This window comes from Chrysemys picta, chromosome 8 (assembly GCF_011386835.1).
Source record: "Chrysemys picta bellii isolate R12L10 chromosome 8, ASM1138683v2, whole genome shotgun sequence".
In the NCBI taxonomy this organism is placed as follows: Eukaryota; Metazoa; Chordata; order Testudines; family Emydidae; genus Chrysemys; species Chrysemys picta.
Window position 1 is genome coordinate 18,641,913 of NC_088798.1, and position 15,584 is coordinate 18,657,496.

The window sequence follows — 15,584 nt, forward strand, 5'->3', positions numbered from 1 at the left end:
CTCATGGTCTTGTGCAGCAGCCTAGTTCCCCACACTGGTAATGTACAGTTTGTGCAAACAACACTACAAAATGTGCCTGCTGCCTTCACATGTTAAGGAAGATGCTTATTGCCAAATATTAATTATCTTGTATTCTAGTTTTATATAGATTCTTCTGAATGCTGAAAGAACATTATGCTACAAACTGTGCATCCCTACCAAGCATGTGTCAATCTGTTGAGCTGTATGTTAGGGTCTGAATCATTCCCTCTGGTATTCAGAGAGCAGCTTATATTGAGAAGTGTTCCCTTAAACTCAGCTATGATCCTTGGTGGTTGATTGTCTTCATTAGAACTGCACCAGGGCTACTGATGATTCTTCTAATTAACAGTTTTGAAAACCATAATTAAGTGGAGTTTTAGCAGAGGTTGTCCATTGAATCTAACTTGTGTTGCTTTTTTAAAAATCTGCTTAATTCCTTCCTCAAACATTCTGATGATTTCCATTTAAAAAGAAAAGACTGTAGGTACAGTAACTGTAGGTACAGTACTGCTGAAGTTCTATTGATTTCTTCATCTACAGAGCGGAACAGAGTTTTGTGGATAGTGGTTAGGATGTTAAGGGCTTGTCTACACTACGCAGCTTTTAGCGACAAGGCTAGTTTCCCCACAGTTGACACAGCCTTGTCACTAAAAGTTAGCGTGTGTGAACGCTCTGTCAGTATTTTGTCTGTACTTTTGCCGACAAAATACTTCCAGCCCCGTGAGTGGCGTTAGCTGTGTCGGCAGGAGAGCGCTCCTGCCAACAAACCGCGTTCACACTGTCACTTGCTTCGGCAAAACTTTTGTCTTTTGCGGGGGGGCTTTTTTAAGTACCCGTGAAAGACCAAAGTTTTGTCGACAACGTTGCAGTGTAGACCAGCCCTAACTCTGTCTGCTGCTGGTCACTGAGGTTTATATGCGTCATATAAGCAAGCCTTTGAAGATAGGCTGTATATCCTGTTTTTTATGACAAATGCGCTCCCAGAAGTGGCATCTGGCTGGCTGATCAATGATGGCGGTAGTTGACACTAGACTTGCTTGACGGTTGCAACAAGAGAGGCTGGTGGGATATAACTTGCAAGCTTCTTGGGATAACTTAATGTCTTGTTCAGATGGTGCAAATACGACAATATTTATCCTGTTTGCAGTGTTGTAGCTGTATTGGTCCCAGGATCTGAAAGAGATAAGATAGGTGATATATATATATTTTTTTATTGGACCAACCTCTGTTGGTGGAAGGGACAGACTTTTGAGCTTCACAGAGCTCTTCCTTAGGCCTGGAGAAGGTGTCCAGAGTGTCCGTGCTAGTTTGTCTAGCTTCAGATCCAAGCTAACATGGATACTCAGGAGAAGAGATGGTAACCAGAAGAAGAGCTCTGTGAAGCTCAAAAGCTTTTTCCCTTCCACCAACAGAAGTTGGTCCAATAAAAGATATTACCTCACCCATCTTGTCTCTCTCAATATTTATCCTGGTTAATTCAGACTCGTGGTATGATATAGGTAATATTTTTTTTAAAATTAATGTCTGCACTTGCAGAATCAGCTTTCTCTTTTTCAACAGTAAAAATATTGCCCCACTAGTTAGCATGTATAAGACAAACAAGCCAAAAAATCTGGGATTTCTACTTCCATAAAAAGAAATGACTATGTAGAAATTACCTGAACAGACTGTCGTTTTCTTATCTTATCCTGGATTAATTCCTGGTTTCAGTATCCGTTGTTTGCTTAGCATGTGAGATTCTCTATCACTTCTGCTCAATGATACTGATTTGTTCTGGTTTTAAACACTTTTATGCTTTAGCATGGCTTTGGGAGAGAGTGTTTGCCAGGGACAGAGGAGGGGCTGATGAATATATATTCTCTATAATTAAAGGATAATGTGCAGTAGAAAGAGAGAGAGAGCTTCAAGATACACTATCTCTGGAATGAAATGTCACTTTGTTCTCTTGTAAAATCTGTCTGAGTGATCTGCACTGTATCTTGTAACTAGGAAATTCGCTTTATCTGTCGGATCATAGGACACTTCCAATTCACTGACTAGAGGATACTGGGTACAGTAGCTACCAAGGTTTTATGTCAAGTGCTGGTGTAATGTAGGCTTCTCAATGTGTGTAGGATGGATAACTGCCCGTTGTTGAACCTTCATTATTGGTTCTATGCCCTCAGTTGCTTGACACCAACTATCTAAGCTTTTCAGTGGTAACAACTTGAGTTTCTTCTTCAGTTCTTTTCCAGCACTGTGGCTATCTGTAGCACATATGGACTTATTTGTTCTACCTTTGCATCAGTCTTAATTTTCTTCTCCATGAAGATGGCTTTTGGATTCTCTTTTAAGAAAGTCTCTCTCCTCTCTCACCTCCCCAGGCATTCACTTTCTAACTGTTGCGCATATTTATTTTTGGTCAGCCTTTTCAGTGTGTCCTTTTAGTTCCTTCAGCAAATAAATTTCAAAGGTTGACTACCACCTATCTTCAGCTACTTCTTGTATTTCCATGTTCTCTATTGTCTCCCCTCGGTTCTCTTAAAGGTGAATTGAAAAAACCAAGAGTATCTTTGAGTACAAAACTACCTCCCACTTTCTTATATATTAAAAATATCAGATGTTCATCTCTCTGTACTGTTCTTCCCTATTCCCCTGTCATATGCTCACCTTACTTCAATTGAAAGCCAACACTTTACTTTAATCAGTCTCTTACTACCATATGGCTATTTAGAAGTGTGGGGGGTGGAAGGGAGTAGTATCTACCTTCCAAAGGTAGTAAGAAGTACAGGCAAAGTTCTCCTAATGAGCAGCAGTATCAGCTGACCAGTCTTCAATTTTACAGCTTCTGTAGGGGATCCCATTCTAACTACTCCGAAACTACCACAGTACCATATGCTAAACATGCCTTAGAAAAAGGGCGATAATAGTATAACTTTCAAACTATAGGATCCATTGGTTCATTATATGGTCTCCATTACTGTTTGGATTTTAAACAGCAAGTGTAGTGTAAATTATTTAAATAGGGACATAGGATTGGTAGTTTATAGCAAAGTAGAAACTGGATTTACTTTGTAGAGCAGTTTAGGCAGCCCCTGGGCCAGCTGACTGGCTGCTGCTGAGGCAGTCTTGGGCCACTGTACCCCCACACCCCCAGCAGGAGTTTGGGTGTGGGAGGAGGCTCAGGACAGGAGGTTGGGGTGCAGGAGGGGGTGAGGGCTCTGGGCGGCACTTACCTCAGGGAGGGGGGCCTCCCTGGAAGCGGCAACATCCCCCTCCCTCAGCTCCTAGCAGACAGCTCCCCGTGCTGCCTCCACCTGAAAGCACCGCCCCTGTAGCTCCCATTGGCCATGGTTCCTGGCCAATGAGAGCTATGAAGCTGGTGCTTAGGGCAGAGGCATCATGCAGAGCCAGGTAGGGAGCATTATAGTCCCATCAAACCTCTGCCCCAGCACCAGCGGGGGTCCCAGGCCACGTGCCACTGCCTGCCCCCTCAGTACCAACGGAGGTCCCAGGTTGCTCACCCATGGCACACCTCCCCCCCCCCCACCCGGGTTGCACTCTCCCCAAGATTTAGTCAGTCAGGGCTGTATAATACAAGGTGGTGGAATCTCCTTCCTTAGACTTTAAGGCCTGGCTTGACAAAACCCTGGCAGGGATGATTTAGTTGGGGATTGGCCCTGCTTTGAGCAGGGGGTTGGACTAGATGCTCTCCTGAGGTCCCATCCAACCATGATATTCTATGACAGGTCACAGGCCTGAATTTTTGTGTACTGTCTGTGACCTGTCCATGACTTTTACTAAAAATACCTGTGACTAAAACGTAGCCTTAATTATAGATAATCAAAGGATTTTTAAATCTTTTGCTAGTCTGATGCTTTGCAGTTCAGTTGTAGAACGAAATAAAAGAACCTGTGTACTGCAATCTGTAACAGAATTGGAAGTCCCTTCCAGAACAATACTCTCAGCTGGAAATTAACAGAGATTCTGCATCCATAACAAATGTTTTCATAACTTAATTATTGATGATTACATTAAAAATAAATATCAAATCACTTTTTTTTTTTTTTTTAAATTTGTGACGTGAAGGATATACTGTGTATAAGCACACATTGCATAACCCTAACCCACCATACTAACACTCTGTTTTGTTTTGCTCTGGAACATTCACTTTATCATATTGGCTTCTTAGCATTAAATCACAAGTGTGAAGACATGCCGCCTCTTATTGTTTACATTACATTAATGTCCCAATCTGGTCCAAGGCCCATTATGCAGGGTGTTGAACAAACATATATGATTTTACTAAAACCCACAAACCTGTCCCTTCTGCTCGCCTTCCCCCAGTAAAATTGACACACCTACCTTGCCTGTTGACAACGGATATTGCCAGGAACACGTAACCCCATGACTATCTCCACTCCCAAGATACCCTGTCTGTGAAATGGGATGCCTACTGTCATCCCCTCTTGCATATTGCGTGTATTACGAGGGTAGAAGGCAGAGAATAGAAAAGCTATTGGTTTGTATTTCTCATAGGAGACTAGATGTTCAGGGATTGGGAGACCGATCCTGTGACTTCTGAGATGCATTCAGGCTGGTGACCACGTCAGCTGTGATAAGAGTTGCTGAAACTGTTGCCTCGACTTCATGGTAGAGAAGTCAGTTACAGGAAGGGCAACCTTGATAGAAACTGAATTCTGCTTGTACCTGAAGGCTGGGTTGAGACAAAGTAGCATAGCTTGTACTGCTCTTGCCCATACTGTGCCTATTCTATAGACCAGGGGAGGCCAAACTTACTGACCCTTCAAGCCGCATATGACCATCGTCAGACGTTCAAGAGCTGGGACACACCTGTTGGGGCTCCGAGCTTCAGCCCTGCGGGTGGCACCTGCTGGAGCTTGGGGCTTCAGCTTCTTTTGCTGCTGCTTCTCCCCAAGGAGCTAAAGCAGAGACCCCCCTCCTTGCAGCTCCCAGCTGTTAGCTCTGCAGGGAGAGGTAGCAGCAAACACCTGGGAGCTGCGGGGAGGGGCCACTGAGGGAAAGAGGGGGAGTGTGCTGGGGGGGGTGTGTGTGACTCAAGCTGTTGGGAGGTCTGAACCTTCAAATTGTGCACCCTCCCCCCACCCCCGCACTCTTACAGTCAGCAGTTGTCTCTGGCAGAAGCTCCTAGCCCCACCCTGCCGCAGGGCAGAAGCCCTGAGCACCCCCCCCCTCCTCCCTGGTAGTCAGAGAATGGTGGAGTGTGGAAGGCTCCAGGAGCTGCACTTTAATTCCTTTGGCCACCCCTGCTATAGACTGTCAACCTGATGCCTTGCACACAATGCTAGCAACTCCTAAAAATCTTCACCTTGGCCAGGAGGAGTGCTTCCACAACTCTGAAAATCGATATTTAGCTGGAGACCAGTGAGAGTAACCTGTTTCCTGATCTTAAGCAAAGCACTCAGCTGTGTTACCATGAGGCTAAAGCAGAGTGCCTGTTGGCAGTGTGTTCTTTGTTTTGAATGAGTGACATCTGTGTGACTTTTTTTTTTTTTTTTTTTTGAAAGGGGCATCATCGCCAGATATGGAATCCACCTATGGGGGAGGCTTACTAGACATGGTGAAAGGAGGAGCAGGGCGACTCTTCAGCAACTTGAAGGATAACCTGAAGGACACCCTAAAAGATACCTCTTCAAAAGTTATGCAATCTGTTGCCAGGTATAGTACAACCAAAGCTTCTCAACGCAGGTAAAACAAATACTGTAGCTGCAGGATGTTAGTGGGAAGGAAACTACTTTGTTCTTAACCGGCATTGGACAAAGAACCTGGAAAAAGACCAGTTTATCTAGAAAGCTTTTCTTTTCTTTGATGTGACCTTTATGAATGAGTCAGTCTTATAATTGGGTATATGGTTTAAATGAAGCTAAGACCGCTAAAGCAAGATTTGTAACCTTGAGATGAGTGAATGTCAGAGATCCTGAACATCGGAATGGGCTTTTCCTATCCATTCTCTTCTCCAAGTCTCTTTACTACTCTTACCTCTATATCCCTTGTGCAATCCCACTTCTATCCTATGCAGACCGTCTTTTGTCTTTTTAAATACCAGTTCTCCCAACTGACTGACCTCTGTTCCCTCACCTATCTGCTGCTCAACATGAGACGACAACCTCTCGCTAACATCTCACTTCTCCCTATTCAGCCCCCCTTATTGTTTCCATCCTTAAATCCATTCTTGACTGCTACCTTTTTAAGAGAATTCTGTTGACTTGTTGCATGCTGTTGGTCACTGCTGCTGACCGCACCTCAGCTATGCACTGTGCTCTGGTGCCGCCTTGTGGTGTGCACTGTGTATTCTGGGATAACTGAGCTGGCAGAGCACTGCATAGTTCATGATCTTACGAGAGGCTTTCAGGTGTCTGTGGAAGTTACTGACTGTGCAGGTTGCTCAAAAATTTCCATTAGAAATTGAAGTCAAGGCAGATGATGATGATGATGAAAAGTGGAGGATGCTCTTTTGAGAGAAAAAAGAAGGCAATGGGTTAAAGACAGTTGGGTATAAAAAGGTTGTTCAGTCCATTGTTGGAAAACAACATTTTAAAACTCTACTTCTGTCTTGTTTAGACTTAACTTCCAGTGTACTAAGTAGTTTGTCTCATCTGTTATCCATACTTAATCTGAAGTGAGTCTTTGTGGAGAAACATTGTTGTCTTGGCTTCTGTATGTAAGTGTGTACGTTAACGTGTCTTCCCTGCTTTCTTTCCTTTAGTTACACCAAGGGAGAGCTAGATATTTCTTATGTTACCTCAAGAATCATTGGTAAGTGTCAGTCACTTTTGTAAATGAAATGATGTTGTCTGTGGTAATCTGTGTTTATGAACCAACTTCTGAACCCTGTTGTGGTCCGTACTCACTCTTGTGTTTGGTCTCAACAGTTATGTCTTTTCCTGCTGAAGGGGTTGAACTGGGGTTCAGGAATCACATTGAAGATGTGCGGACGTTCTTAGATTCACGACATCCTGACCACTACACGGTCTTCAATTTGTCACAGAAGTCTTATCGTAGTGCCAAGTTTCATAACAGGGTAAGTGCTTTCTTCTGGGATACCAAAGCCCAGGATCACAAAAATTGCTTCCGAGACCTCTTGCTATCTGACCCAGAGTTCTTACAAAACGAAGGGGGCAGGTTCTCTGCCTCCTGAGGCAGAGCACAGACGGCTCGGTTCAGGGAGAGGGGGGACCAAAGGTGGCTTTAAATGCCCATTACGCTCCCTGGATTCTGGCCTACTGCAGGGCCTCAAACAGCCCCTGGCATAAGTTAAAGCAGCCCTGGAGGGCTCAGTGCTATGGCCTGTACCTTCACCAGAGCTTGCAATGGGAGGGACTGTAGGGCTACTTAGGTTGCCGCTATGCCACCTGTGGCTCCTGTACAGCTACTAGAAACTGCTGCAGAGGAGTGAGGAATAAGCACTTAAATCTGAAAGATTTATCAGTCTATAAAACTTAGCATTAATATACTGACTGAGTTGCACAATTCTTTAAAATTGTAGCATGTATGAATGAAAGTAGCTGCCATCTGCATGACTGCGTAACAGCATAATGCTCTGATGCTAATTTTGTTGAAGGCCTGAAAAGCAGAGGGTAGTTGTGACGGGTTAGACACGCCCTCTTTCCCCCCCCCCACACACACCTGCCCTTCTTAGATGCCACCTGATGTACTGGGGTTTCACTGAGCCCCTCCTGCTCCACCAGCCTGGATTCCCTTCCCTGTTTTGCTGAATTAGGCTCTCCGGCCTCTTGCAGCACACACACAGGTAGGGCCACACCCAGCTGCAGACACAGACTGAAGTCAGCTCTGTGTGAGAGGACTCACCCAGAACTCACTTGCACACCCCCCTTTGGGGAATAAACCCAAAATAATACGGTCTTGTGCTGTATAGAAAGATTTGCAGAGCGCAAGCTCATAAAAATTGGCCCTCTTCCTCAATGTGAAGAGAGATGCACAACTTCTTGCCCTCTCTCTCTTCCCCCCCAGTTAGAAATTGCACAAACTGGTTTTAATAATAAACAAAACAAATGTATTAACTATAAAAGGCAGATTTTAAGTGATAATAGGGGATAGCAAACAGAACAAAACAGATTCTGAGCAAATAAAACAAAACATGGATATTAAGCTTAAGATTTTAGACTAGTTTCAAGAAGTAATTTCTCACCTTAAATGTTGTTTTTGTAGGCAAGTTGCAGTGTTTCTGTAGCTTAGAGATCCAGTTATTTCTTCTTACAGACTGGATCCCTGTCTGAACTCACCCCTGCCTTTCTTCTCAGGTTGGTTCCTTTGTCCCTTCAGGTACTTTCAGCATCTTTCTTCTTGGGTAGACCATGGAGGAGAGTCTAGATCAACCCCCTCCCCAGCCTTAAAAAGGATTTACCTAAGGCAGGAGACCTTTGTTTGATCCCTGTACGAGGAAAAATATCAGCAGTGTCCAAGGTGGTATTTTGTATCGGGTGATCTTATCACCTGACCTGGTAGTGTAACAGCTACATCTCAGGAAGGCAAGAGATTAGTATCTTCGCACTCTTGTTGTTTCTTCCTAATGGCCCATCAAGGCTGTGATGGTGGGTTGTCTGGTGGGACGGACGGACACACACACACACACACACACACACACACACGAGCGTGTAATTGTTACATAGTCAATATGCCTAATTCAGATACAGAAATGATACATGCATAGAAATTGGATAATTACATTCAGTAAATTATAACCTTTCCAATGATACTTTATGCAAGATGGCTCATGTAAGGTATATCTTAGGTATGCCATATTCATATCATATCCATATTTCTATGAAGAATATGGGGTGCGATGTCACAGTATAATCACCTACTGCAGATGTGGGCAAACTATGGCCCGCAGGCCATATCCAACACGCGAGACCATCCTGCCTGACCCCTGAGCTCCCGGACGGGGAGGCTAGTCCCCGGCCCTTCCCCTGCAGTCATGCCGCTGTGCTGGCCACGCTCTGGCCCGCTGGTAAGGGAGCGGGGAGTGGGGGGGTTGGGTTGGGGTAAGGGAGCGGGGGATCCTGGGAGGCAGTCAGGGAGGATGGGGCGGTTGGATGGGGTGGAGGTTCTGGGGGGGGCTGTCAGGGGATGGGGAACGGGAGGGTTGGATAAGGGGATGGATACCGGGGGAAGTTAGGGGCGGGGGATCCCGGGAGGAAGTGGTCGGGGACGAGGAGCAGAGGGTGGTTGGATGGGAGTCCTGCGGGGGACTTCAGGGGGTGAGGGCGTGGATAGGGGACAGGGAGCAGGGGGGTTGGATGGGTTGGGGATTGTGAGGGGGGGCAGTCAGGGGGCAGGAAGTGGGAGGGTGTGGATAGGGGGCGGGAGCCAGGCTGTTTGGGGAAGCACAGCCTACTGTGTTGGTACTGTCCATAGGGAAACCTCACTTCACCAGACTCTCCTAGAAAGAATTAAAAAAGCAAAGCAGTGAGAACAGGTATCTTAGCAAAGGTGCTTTTAAAGAAGTTTTCTTTAAAATAAACTAGCATACTTCTGTGTTGCAAAACTGTCTCTAGTTACATAAAGTATTGATGCAATTGGTGATGTAACTTTATTTTGTGAGGGCAGGAATATCTGGTGGCTAAAGCACAGGGTTGGAAGTTAGATATGGGTTGTGTATCTGGCTCTGCCACTGACTTTTATTATTTGAGAAGTCACTAATGCTTTCTGCCTTAGTTTCCTCCTCTGTAAAACCAGAATGATACCAGACAGAAGTGTTGGGCTCCAATTTGTTGAAGGTTTTAAAGCATTTGGAGATCCCTGTAGATATGCAAGGTTAGGCATAACTGGTAGAAAAACTTTCCTACAAGCGATCTTCTTCCTCCTTCTTTCTAGCTCTGTCTTCCACCAACATGCAACATTAATTACTAAACTTAAGCTAGTGTAGCAAGAGATTACCTGACTTCAGTTTAGTCTGATCTATAGTTAATAGTCTAATTGCCGCTACTGTCTAGATCACTGGTAGCCATTCCATTTACATTTGTGCACATACCATGGATTTTTGCCACTAAAAAAATGGCCGTTTGTGAACGGCCTTTCTGTGGTGGTGTTGCATGCTGTCAGTGAATCAGGAAAACCTGTTAGGTTAAAATAATCAAGGAGCTTTTAATTCCCATTCAATTAATGAATTCAGGCATATTTGTTGGCAATGAGGCTGAGATGAAGAGGGCTCAAAAAAACTGGACTAACATCAGGGCTCTTATGTATCAATAGCAGATGCAGTGGGATCTGTATTTTCAGCAGCTCAACTTAAAATATTTTAGTGGTATTGCTGCTGTTGTCATATATTGAAAGAATGCTATAGGGCAGGAAATAGTATTCATTATTTACTACTGTGTATGTTACCTACTAAGAATGACTAGCCATTTTGTTAGCTGTTGCCTCAAGACATGAGGCAAAAATGATAAATAACATATTAAAATGCAGCATCTTAAGATTCTGGGCTGGGATAGTCTGTCTCTACTAGGCAGGCAGGAAAGATAAGGTATAATTTTGCATAATTGTTCCATGGTGCTCTTGCAGTGGATGTGGTATACATGAAAAATACTAATCGATCCTAAAGGAGCTGAAATCCTTGTATAACTATTCTCAGTTAATCCTGAGCCAAAACCTAAATGGAGAAGTGTTCCTCCCAATCCCCTCCATGCACAGTAGCTGCTTGTTCTGTTGTTTATTTAAAGTGGATTATTCGTTTCCTATTCTCTAAGACTTTTTTTCAAGAGGAATAAATCTTTATATAAAAATGTTTTAAATTCATGATTGCTGTTAAGTCTCATCTTTTATAACCCTTTTTGCCTCCTACTGGCTCATTCACCACTTTTTTTTCCCCCTAGACTTGTGAAGAGGAAAAGTAGCTGCCATATCTGAAGATAGGAGACAGTTTTAAAAAAATTAGCAAGGCAAAATGTAGAGCCACTGGAAGAATGTAAATAGGAACAGTATAATGCTCATTAGTCCTTTAATATTCCATTCTTCTAGTGTAGAGGTCTCAAACTCCTGGCCTGCGTGGCTCCAGCAGTTTTTGGGCCAGGTCTCTCCCTTGGCCCCACCTGCCACCCCCGGGCGCTCCCCCGTCTGGGGCCCCGGCAGCACAGTGGAGCTGAGCAGCGTCTGCCTACTCGCTCCAGTGGCTGCCAGCCCCTCCATCCGGCCCTGGGGCGGGGCTGTGTCTCCGTGCACTGCCCCCACCCCAAGCACCCCTGTGGCCAATGGGACGCTGTGGGGGTGGTGCCTGGGGCAGCAGCGCACAGAGGCCCCCTGGCCCACCCCAGGTAAGCACCGCACCGCCAACCACCTCCCAGAGCCTGCACCCCAGACCCCTTCCGCACCCAAACTTCCTCCTAGAGCCTTAGGCAGGTGGGGGGTGGAGTTTTGGGGGGTCAGGTTCTGGGCGGCATGAGTGACATTATTGGCCCGCTGGGAGGATTTGAGGACTGGCACTGGCCCTAAGGTATATTGAGTTTGAGACCCCTGTTCTAGTGACTTTCCTGGTAGTGGTTTCTCTGCCAGTTTCCCAAGGAAGCTGGGAGAAATTCAAAATAAAAGTCTTATGCACAAAAACAAGATGACGTTACGGTCCTAACATGTATCATAAACATGGCCACAGGCCCCCATATTTCAAAAGCCATATAAAACTTCCACTTTTATGTTGTGTTGAATTTCCTTAGTGATATTGAGGTAGCACTTCAAATAAAGAAAACTACGTAACATATACTTAAAAATTTCCTAATTGCATATTTGCTTGCTGGCCTGTAATTACAGACCAAGCAAATGCATAATTATGGACTGCTGGAAATGCATATTTACTTTATAGATGGTAATGGCTTTTTCAGAGTCTGCTGTGTCAATGCCTAGTTAGAGGATATTTAGTTTATGGGTGGTTGGTCATATTGACAGTAACCGCCTCTCTTGGAGAACAACAAAACACAATCTGGACTAATTGCCTGTGCAACTCCACTCTCAAAAATCATGATGTGAAAGTGTCTGGTGGGGGGGGGGGGAAAGCCGAATGGCCAAATAAATGCTCATTGCGCTTCATGTGAGCACTCCCTAACGTATGCTCGTGCTGCAGATCAAAATGACTATTGTACATAATTTAAAATAAGAATTTGTGTTATAGACCGTTAACTGCCACAACAGATGCCATGCTAGGTGCTTACAATGGGAAACAAAACATTCTTATAGGGGGATTCCAGCCTTGCTATTGATCCTCTTACAAATATCAGGGTTCTAATGAAATACAACCCAAAATACAGAATTAATTGCTTAGACATTATGGGCAGAGTCTGAGTAAGCCACCTTGCCAAATTTATATCATTCTCCTTTTAAGTGCTTATATGATTATCTAAGGAACTTCCCTGTATTTAGGAAGGTTTAACCAAACCATCTTCTTCTCTCCCCCCTCCCTGCCCCCAGTATTCCTAAAGCAGAATTCAAATGTCTGCTTGGGGGGAAAAAACTGCTCTTTAGACAGAGTGAAACTTGGTGCTGCAGCTTCCTACCTCTGGCCAGAAACCTCTTTTTAAAAGGCAATTCAATTAAAAATAAGCTAACGGGAGAAATAGGGTTGTGGAAGGCTAGCCAATCTGCAACTTGGCACAGCACTGCAAAGATTGTCCTTGAGACAACTGTGATTCAGAGAGTATGTGGATGAGTGATAGCTAGAAGTGCTTTGCTTGTTTGTACAGCTTAGCATTTGAGGAATAATGTTCTGGCTGACATTTTAGTAACTGTTTATTACCAATTCCTTTCTACAAAGAATTACTCGTAAGATTGCTGTAGAAATCAGATCTCATTACCGAGAGAGAGTCCAGGAATTTAATATTTACTAATTAGGAACTAGTGGCCTGATCTTCAGGGTTGTTGAGGTCTCTCAAATCCCATTCCATTAAGTCAGTGGAAGCAAGAGATGCTCGGCACCGCTTGAAAACCAGGCCCTAACTTTAAGAACCAATTTGCTAACATTTCAGTCCTGTGACCTAGTGCAGGACTTACTACAGTATAATCAAAGCACAGCAATTTGATTCAACTCTTCCTTGCAAAGAGAATTCAGTGCTTTAAATGGTTACTAAGGATGATCCAAGTTGCATGCTAAATATTTCAAAACTGTTTTAAAATGTATTGTCAGGGACAAAATATCAATTTCATATTATGAAACAAAAAATCCTCTTCTCTTGCCCCTTCTATAATTCATGCCTCCACATTAAGCAGAGTTATGCATGAAAAGAGAGGCTGAAGGGGTTTAAAGCACAGCATTTACCTTGTGTGGAAGGAACATGCTCTTTTTTGACAGGAAAGATCCATGAAAGTGTCTCAATTAAAGGGATTATGAAGTTTGTTTGTTCACTATGTGATCTCCTAGGTATCTGAATGTAGCTGGCCAATGAGACAAGCGCCCAGTCTGCATAATCTCTATGCTGTATGTAAGAACATGCACAACTGGTTACAGCAGAACCCCAAAAATGTGTGTGTCATCCATTGCATGGTAAGTCAGCCAGTAGCTGCATTTGAGAAATCTCTGCTTGTAACCTCTTGCTTCCCTGGGGAACTGACCAGCAATAAATGCACCATTGTACAAGGATACAATGAAGTAAGTCCATACAGGAGAATAAGCATTATACAATCTGCCAATATGCAAAAACCTAAATATAAAGAGATAATTCAACTTGATTTAAGCTAAAATTGCTTCATGGCTTACATGTATTGCAATATATTTGATCACCTAGTTTGAGAGCCTTTTCTGGCCAACACAACGGCAGACATTGCTTTGAGTAGTGTTATGGTTTGTCACAACTTTAAATGCAGTTTCTAGTTTGGCTGGGGGGAGGAGCGCTTGAATAAGAATAATTAAACCTACCATTAAAATGTGGGTCTAGTCTGAAAATTCTCTCTGCAACAAGAGGGACATTTTACTCATCAGATCTGCTTCCTGAGAGTATTGAGTCAGTTATACTAACTTCCATGAAAAGTAAGTCTGATGGCTTTTAATCCAGTGAGCCCTGCAGAGCCAACGTAGCTAAGGAAGATGAACCACGTTCTGTCCCTCCTTGTACATCAACAGACTTATTAACAAAGTAGTGTTTCCAGGGCCTTGTGCAGATCCAGTGAGAGCCATGTAGATGTTGAGGACAGTGTAGGCTGAAGATTGTGTCAGTGACACCTACACAATCACACTCTTTGGCCTGTAGAACCTTTATGGTTGATAATGATCCCGAAGGAGTTCTGTTTAACTTTCGGAACCCAGGTTGGCATTCCAGGGCTGGCAGTTTTGGGCAGTAAAAAATTCCAGATGAAATCTGCCTAGCTCATAAGAAAGTCCCGATAAATATTAACCCTGGTGCCTCATAGTGTCACTCTCAATATGAGTACGGTTTTTCTGTGAAAATCAGAAACACATAGGTTCTCTAGGTATGTAGTTTCCCAACCCAAAAGACTCAAACATGACAGAGCTCCCAAATGAATTTTGTGTGTTGAAGGGCATTTTTCTCTTTGACTGCCCTCCCCTAACTAGCTTATACAGCCAGCCAAGTCCAAAAGATAGGCAGGTTACCAATATGGGGCCCCTCTTCAGCAAGGCACTTAAACCAGTGCTTAACGTAAGGTATGCAATGATGTTGTACCCATGTTGGTCCCAGGATATTAGAGAAACAAGGTGGGTGAGGTAATATCTTTTATTGGACCAACTTCTGTTGGTGAGAGAGACAAGCTTTTGAGCTTACACAGAGCTCTAACCCTGAAGAAGAGCTCTATGTAAGCTTGAAAGACATGAGTGGTCCCTTTGATTTCAAGCACATGCCCATATTCAGCAGGATACTTAAGCCTTAGTCTGTTCTGGGGTGGCAAATCCTGTATCAAGGTAAACACTGCTTTAGCAGATGTCTGAAATAGCAGATTGCAGTGAGCCTAAGATCTGCAGGTGTATTTTAATATTACAAACAGCAAATTACTAAAACACACAGCAGAAGTTCCAATCCAAAGAGGAGTTATTTCTGGGCCCTCAAAATCTTGTGTGAATCATCAGCTACACTTGTATGCACTTCTGTAAAATAGTTGAATCAGTTTAAATCGGCTGTATTTAGTCTGGTTCAAAAGTTAATTACTGGAAATTAAAGCGCCGAAACAAGAGTTTTTATAGACCTTCCTCCTTTAGCTCTAATACAGCCATGTCATTGAAATCTTGCTGAAATGCGCTTTTAAATATGGATTGGGTTAAAATAGACTATCCTTTCCCTTCAATTAACAGGATATCTCTGATATGTGCTCTTGCATTTTATCTGACAGGATGGCCGTGCAGCATCAGCAGTTCTGGTCAGTGCAATGTTCTGTTTCTGTCATCTCTTCTCTAGTCCAATCCCAGCTATTCAGTTGCTCAACTCAAAGAGACCTGGAATAGGACTCTGGCCATCCCACAGAAGGTAGAGTATGTTAGTCGGGCGAGCACTATTCAACATAGTTAAATGTATAACTGGTTTAGGCCTGTGGTCCCCATTTCCTTAGCTGTCCAGGCCTGGGTCCTGCAAACATTTCCGTGCGTAGTCAGT

At 43.9% G+C, this 15,584-nt stretch overlaps 1 protein-coding gene across 11 annotated transcripts in view; it reads left to right on the forward strand.

The window, feature by feature from the left end:
- DNAJC6 (DnaJ heat shock protein family (Hsp40) member C6) overlaps positions 1–15,584 on the forward strand; it is a 100,449-nt gene that overhangs the window by 52,482 nt on the left and 32,383 nt on the right. For 6 of the 11 annotated variants that reach the window (XM_008166637.4, XM_005300082.5, XM_065553984.1 and 3 more), the window contains 5 exons: positions 5,550–5,700; positions 6,749–6,798; positions 6,915–7,063; positions 13,406–13,528; positions 15,325–15,458. In XM_008166637.4, the coding sequence (XP_008164859.1) occupies positions 5,550–5,700; positions 6,749–6,798; positions 6,915–7,063; positions 13,406–13,528; positions 15,325–15,458 (607 nt within the window). The remainder of the gene's footprint in view (positions 1–5,549; positions 5,701–6,748; positions 6,799–6,914; positions 7,064–13,405; positions 13,529–15,324; positions 15,459–15,584) is intronic. The other 5 variants (XM_065553985.1, XM_065553987.1, XM_065553986.1 and 2 more) reach the window with 1 other exon arrangement.